This window comes from Pinus tabuliformis, chromosome 7, assembly GCF_031772625.1.
Source record: "Pinus tabuliformis cultivar Carrire ecotype Pingquan chromosome 7, CPIR1, whole genome shotgun sequence".
NCBI classification, from domain to species: Eukaryota; Viridiplantae; Streptophyta; class Pinopsida; order Pinales; family Pinaceae; genus Pinus; species Pinus tabuliformis.
The window spans coordinates 1379706668-1379713704 of NC_142293.1; the positions used below are offsets into that span (position 1 = coordinate 1379706668).

General features: G+C 44.2%; 1 protein-coding gene across 1 annotated transcript; it reads right to left on the reverse strand.

Annotated features, from left to right (window-relative positions):
* Nucleotides 1-465: 465 nt before the first annotated feature.
* Nucleotides 466-6556, reverse strand: LOC149252772 (uncharacterized). Its single transcript, XM_089454268.1, has 4 exons — nt 4616-6556; nt 2853-4502; nt 1418-2478; nt 466-598 (listed from the first exon to the last, which is right to left on the reverse strand). Exons 1-4 carry the CDS (start codon nt 6554-6556, stop codon nt 466-468), a joined length of 4785 nt encoding a protein of 1594 aa, XP_089310394.1.
* Between the last annotated feature and the right edge of the window lie 481 nt (nt 6557-7037).

Sequence of the window (7037 nt, forward strand, 5' to 3'; positions counted from 1 at the left end):
CTAATATTAATATCATGAGTCAATACCCACAAGAGAAAAATAGAGAGAGAAGAGGGAAGAAAATTATAATACCATGAGTTATCTAGACTTTTAATTATTATGTTATGGATCTAGGATTTTAATATTTTTCCAAAGAAAAAACGAACTTTTTATATTATAAAAAGTTGCATGTACATACACAGCTCTATTGCTGTTATAACAGTTTTGTTTGCACAAATTGCTCAAAAAAGAGTGAAACTTCTCTTCCCGAGAAGAGATCAATTCTCCAACGATCTGTCATTTGATTCCTTTGATTTTCATGTGTCCATCCTGTTTCCTATTTTGTGCTGGCTGTATCATAAGGCATCCAAAAGGGAAACATATACCTCACACCCATAATCAACTGTAAAAACCAAAAATACTATTTCAGCAGTATTTTATAATAACAAAAAAACCAAAAAGAGTATGTTGATCCACTGGTTTCTGTTAGAGATTTTCTGCATATGGAGGCTGGTCCGAGACATAGCTTTCTCCATTCACTTCCTCCCTTATTCTCCAGCTGCCCACAGCTTGTTCAATACCGTCTTTAGAAAGTTTGTCTGCCATATCATTTCGCTCCCTGTAAATATGATGAATGGACAAGGAATTTAAAGACATTTTCAGATTCTGAATTTCTTCAAATAAAGGTTGTAATACATAATTTTGGCATCTGCTACGACCATTTAACCAATTGATTACATTTAGAGAGTCTCCAAAAATTTGAACAGTGAGGGTGTTTTTATGAATCAACCAGCATAAAAGATATTTGAGGGTAGATAATTCAGCAAAATTATTTGATCCACTTCCCAGTCCGATGGATGCTTTAATAGTATGGGTATTGTTTAAATGTATAACAAATCCTGCACCAGCTTTATTTTCCTGGGAGGCACCATCAAAATATGCCCAGGGAACCCCTTCCTTTATTTGCTCCTCTGCCACTTTCCAAGGTTGCCTCTCATCCTCAGCATCCGGGATAATTGAATATATGGATAAACAACGAATCATAATTTGGAATGCCTCTGTTTCTTTCTCCTGAAAAATGTTTCTGTTCCTGGCTATCCAAATTCCCCAACAGATGATGGGAGGCATATTCCTTAACTTCTGATAAAAAAATTTGTTCCACCAATTTTGCCATGCTTCTGCTAGAGACTACCCTTCCCATTTGATAGTTAAATTCAAATGCTTTGACACTTCATACCATACTTTTTTTGCTGTTGGGCATTCAATGAAAAGATGATCCGCAGTTTCCAAATCATTTTTGCATAAAGCACACCTCCCTGGACCTTGTTTGTGTCTGGATTGGAGAATGTCCCAGGTTGGGGCTTTCTTTTTAAGGATGCACCAGAAAAATAATTTTGCCTTTGCTGGGCATTTTAACTTCCATAGCGATTTTGCCCACCATTCCGGATCACCCCATCCTTTTTTGGACATGAGAAATTTGTATCCAAATTTTGGAGAATAACTTCCGGTGTCCGCATAGGCCCAAATCAACTGGTCTGGTTCATCCTTTATTCTTACATTTGTTCTGGAGAGTTCTATCTTGAAAGCCTCCCATTCATCCCACCAGCGAGGGTGGATATTCAGTTCTTCGCCCGACTTCCATGCTTGACCCCAGATAGATGAAGCACCTATCTTTTCCACCTGTTTTAAATAAACAATGCCTTTTGAAGCAAGGTGTCTTATCAGGCCTGGGGATAGTGCATAATTCTCACTGCACCCCACCCATGGGTCCCTTCCGATTCGAATATTTTCCCCATTTCCAACCTTCCAAGACAGTCCTTGTTCAATAACTTTGAAGGCCTCAATCGTTGCTTTCCAAATGGTGGACACCTTTCCACCCTTTTTCTCTGGGTTTCTTATCCAGTCTTCCAAAGGGGATGGATCAATGTATTTCCTTTTTACAATTTTTGACCATAGATTTTCGAGCTTTACAATTCTCCACCCTGATTTTGCTGCCAGGGATGCTGTAAAGGTATTCAAATCTTTTATGCCCCATCCTCCCCATTCCTTGGGTCTTGCCACTTTGTCCCAGGCGATCCATGGTAAGCCAGATTCCTCCTTTGCTCCTGCCCATAGGAATCGACTGCAAATTCTTCTTATTTTTCCCAGGATCCCCTTGGGTACCCATGACAAAGAAGCCCAGAAGACAGGAGTGGCCAGAAGGACTGATTTTATCAGAGTTAATCTCCCTGCTCTAGAAAGCCATCTGAAGCTCCAGTGAGTAATTCTGGCTTCTATCTTTGCTACTAGCCATGACCAGTCTTGCTTTTTGTAATTGTCAGGCTTCAGCCAAAACCCCAAGTATTTAAAGGGGTCCCCCAGTTTTGAAGTCTCTAGAGGGAGAATGGCCACAAACTGGCTAATCTCTTGCCTAGTTAGGCCTTCTATTATAAGCTGAGATTTTCTATAGTTTACAAGCATACCAGTTGCCCTCATGAACAGCTCTAGAACCTCCTTTATCTTTTTGAATTCATTCAGATTTCCATTGCAAAAAAGGAGTATATCATCAACAAACAGGAGATGTGTGATGAAAAGGTTTCCTGCCACCTCCAGCCCTTTTATTGATCCTTCTCTTTTTGTTTTTACAGTAGCTGACTTAATCCTTCAGCTACTAGGAGAAACAACAGAGGGGACAGGGGGCAACCTTGCCTTAATCCCCTTTTCCCTTTGAAAAAAGGAGAGGCTGCCCCATTAATGAGCACCGCGAAACTGACACTACTGATGCAACCCATTACCCAGTTTATAAAATCTATTTTGAAACCCAGGTGGGTCAACAACAACCGGATGTAGGTCCAGCTGATTCTGTCATAAGCTTTTGATAGATCAATTTTTACCACAGCTCCTTTCTTTTTCAACAACTTAACGCTGTGAATTGTCTCCTGGGCCACTCCTATAGCTTCGTGGATCTGTCGGCCATCCAAAAACCCAAACTGTTCATTTGAGATACATCTGGACAGAATTGGTTTAAGACGAGCTGCTATAGTTTTTGCTATGATCTTGTAGACACAATTGCATAATGAGATAGGTCTGAAATCTTCAAAGGATTCCGGCTCATCCTTTTTTGGAATGAGGGCAATAAAAGTGGCGTTGAAAGGAGCATATATCTGACCCTTCCTTCTGGATTCTTCCACCACCTCCGTAATTTCTGAGCCTATCTGCTCAAAAAACTGTTGGAAAAAGTCTATTGGCCAACCATCAGGGCCAGGGCTTTTATTTTTTGCCATGGATTTTATTACCTTCTCCACTTCCTCCAGAGTAACCTCCTCCTGTAACCCTTCTGCTTCTTCTTCTTCTACATATCTGGGGAAGCTTAACGTTGTTCTGATTATTTCCGCTAGTGAAGTCCCTCTCTGTTCAGAAAAAGGATTTTGAAAATGGTTCCTCCCCAAAGAAGAAAGTGATTCAAACGAATTTGCCTCTCTTCCTTCTTCATCTTTTAGTTTCCATATAGTATTCATAGTCTTTCTGCCTTTTGCGTAGTTGTGAAAGAATTTTGTATTTTCGTCTCCAGCCAACAACCATACCGCCCTGCTCTTCTGCCTCCATTCCTCTTCTTTGTCCAATAATATTTTGCTTCTCTGCTTTTCTAGAATCATAATCCTATCTTTTGATTCCTGTGAATCGTATCCGGGTCCGGCGGGGTTTTCAAGGCCCCCAAGTTCCCTATCAATATTGATTAGGGCTTCATTTTGATCCTTCTTCCTTTTTTTCGCCCATTCTATTGTGGCCTTCTTCAGTCTTTTCAGATTTTCCATAAACAGGAAAGCCTTGTCTTCCAATGCCTCCCTGTTTGGATGAAGCCATGTTTCATTGAAGAGCTTCTTGAAAGATTCCTCCTGCATCCAAGCAGCGTTGAATTTGAAAGGGGCTGCTGGCTTTTTTGGGGGTGTGGCAAGTTCAAACAAGATAGGGAAGTGATCCGAATTTCCTCCTTCGCCAATCCACTGTCTAAACATCGGGGCTCTGGAAGCAAGGTCCTCACTTAAGAGAAATCTATCCAACCTCTTTGCAATCCGGCCCTCCCCCGTCCTTCGATTCCTCCAGGTAGGCTTAAGTTTTTGCAAGTTTGCATCAACCAGCTTATGCAAGGAGAGGGAGTTTTGAAAAAATTCTGAAAGAGGATCTTCCCTAGCTGAGGGACCCCAGGCTTCCGCTCTCCCCATAGAGAAATTCAGGTCTCCTCCAATTACCAGATTTTGGATTTTCAACATGGGTTTTTCCAGAAGGTTGTTCCAGAACGAAACCCTCTCTTTACAGGGCCCATAAATGTTTAAGATGGTCAATGGCCAATCTAGATCAGGGGTTAAGACCTCCATCCCCAATCCATTGGCAAAACCCCACGAGTTCAGCTGCTTAATTTTACCTTCTCTATACCCGACAGCCACTCCTCCCGAATGACCATGGGAGTCCAAAGCTTGGAATCTCCACCCCGGGAAAAGAGTGCCTAAAGACTTCTCTACTTCTGCGCTTGTTCCTAGAGTTTCCTGCAGCATAATGAAATCTGGATTGTACCGCTGCATCAACTCCTTTAGAGCCAGTTTTTTGGGTTTACTGGCTAAACCCCTACAGTTCCATGAGAGACAGATCATTTTGAAACCTTTTCACAGGGTTTCGCCGCTCTAAGCACCCCAGAAATTGACATCTGCTTCCCATCCTCCATATCATATTTTGCCTTAACCTGTGCTTTTGATAATAAAGACTTCCGCCCCCTTGTCTTTTTTCTCGAGGCCTGGGGGATCTCCATTCCTATGCCCCCAATCGTATCTACTGCCTCAGGTTTTTTATCTAGGGAGCGGAGGTTATAGTGGCTATCGGAAATTTTGGACGGGATTCTCGTCTCAATTTTTGTCTCAATTTTGCTGATTTTGAATGCTTCCCCATCACAGTTCAGATCATTTTTTGGACAAAATGCATTTTTGGAATCGACCATTTCAGATTCTTTTAATGGAAGATTTTGCACAATGCATTTTTCATTTCCAATGTTTTGAGAGAGCGAAGGAGAAGGGTTAGAGACCAAATGCGTACCCTTCGAGCCTTCCTGGAGATCTTCTGGGGCTTCCAGGTCCTCCTCTATCGGATCCGCGATGGGGACTTCAACTGATTTTTGGCAGGGACTCTGCGATTGTTCTGAAACCTTCTCACACTGTTCCTGTTCTTTCCCGATTCCTGTTTGATTTCCCTTTACACTGGTGACTATCTCATCAGCTTTCAAGATTTTCCCTTTATCAGATTTCTTTTGTCTCCTCCTGCGGCGATAACCGGATGGGCAATCCTTTGCCAGATGGCCATGCTCGTGGCAGATATGGCACCTATATGGCAAATGCTCGTAGTCCAGGAGCTGGTCATATACAAGGTCTTTGTAATGAATCTTCATATTCCCCGGGAGACCCCCCTCTAAGTTGAGCATTACCAGGATCCTTGCCATGGCTTTATTCCTGGTTTCTACAAACGACATGTCTGCCTCCAGGAAAGTACCCAGAGTATTGCCGATCGATCTGAAAACAGAGTCTACCCAGAGGAAGGGTGGTAGCCCCGGTGCCCTCACCCAGACTGGAAAGGTGTCTACCTTCTCTCTCTGAGCATCAAACAATGGAGTCCAACGTCTAAAGAGCACGGGACGCTTACCAAAAGCCCAGTTTCGCTCCAGGACCCAATCCACCATTTCTTTCTTGTCGAATTGGATCATAAACCAACCCTTCGCTAAACCCGACACTTTGAACGCATCTCCCAAATTCTTTTGCCACTGCTGTTCGGCCCAATTCTGAATGAATTGTACCGAGAAGCTCTTCCCTCTTGCTCGACCCACCACTGTGCTTTCTGCTACCTCCATTGCCTCCTCGATCTGAACGCCCACTCCAAGAATCAAATTTGCTTCTGGGGCTTGCTTTACCACTTTCTGATTTTTTCGTTTTACCCTGGGATTTTCTCCTTGAATCCCTTCTCTGACTATCGCATCCTTCACCCTCCCTGCTTCTTCTGAAGTTCGAAATGGGGTCTTTTCCCCATCTGGTTCCAGATCTAGGGCTTCCGCGTGAAGTCTGTCTTCCCCTAATTTCCGGGAGCTTAACCCTTCACCAGCCCCTTCCTCTGTCCCTTCCTTCCCCGGCTGCCATACTGCAATTTCACTCGGGACACCCTTCCTTCCATCCTTCTGCTCCTTACTCCCTTCTATCCCCTGCAGTTCTGATAAGGTACCCCCATTCTTTGATAAGGATGTACGTGAAATGGCCTGAGGGCTTCCTCCCTTCACCTGGCCGAGGTCCTCTTTTAACCCTGAATTTGAGGTTTGCCAAGCCCAGGGTTTGGCTCGTTGTCCGTAGACAACATCTTCAAGACCTCCATAGCTAAACTGAGCACCAGGGGGTTCGATTTGGGTACTTACATGGGTTACTGAGATATCTTCAGACTTCTGGTCCTCCTCTGCCATGCGAGCTTGGTCCTCCTTGCTTCTGCGCTCATCCAACCTCTGTTTTCTTTTCAGATCGACGCCTTCTGAGGCATTAGGCTTCAGGATCTTCAGATCTACGCTTCCCTTCATGTCCTTGAGCACGCTGCCCCCTCCGAAGAAGAGATCCAGGTTCTAGGTTGAAAGCTCCTCACCCCAAACCGACAAGATGTCCTCCGGTTCAGGGTCCAGCTCGACATATTCTCCTGGGATTACCATGTTTAACCTCCTTAATTACCCTCTTAATTTACAGCACAGTTTACTTCGCTTCTCCTGCGGGTAGTTGCCTTGGCCTAGTCGGTGATCCCGTCAAATTCCTCCCAGGCAGAACGGCATTGCACTGTAGGCACTACCCTTTCCTCGGTTTACCCTCCACACCGTTCCCAGACAGTGCTGCGACCAACTGTTGATTTGCGCTGACCAAGTTGCCCACTTGTCACCTCCTCCTGCTTCGCGCTCCGAGCTGCTCGAAACCCTTACTCCCTACGCCCTTGGCCCTATCGGCCGCAGGCTTCGCTCCTGCGACCGTTCGCTAGCGCCTTCCATATCTCCCCCTTCAGATCCAAACTATTGC

Excerpts from the sequence above, each read along its gene's own strand:
- LOC149252772 (XM_089454268.1), bottom strand. The coding sequence starts at position 6,556 with ATGAAGGGAAGCGTAGATCTGAAGATCCTGAAGCCTAATGCCTCAGAA. Across the intron at positions 4,503-4,615 it reads CGGCGAAACCCTGTGAAAAG|GAAACTCTAGGAACAAGCGC; the intron begins GTTTCAAAATGA and ends ATTATGCTGCAG. Across the intron at positions 2,479-2,852 it reads TGAAAAAGAAAGGAGCTGTG|ATAAAGGAGGTTCTAGAGCT; the intron begins GTAAAAATTGAT and ends GAATTCAAAAAG.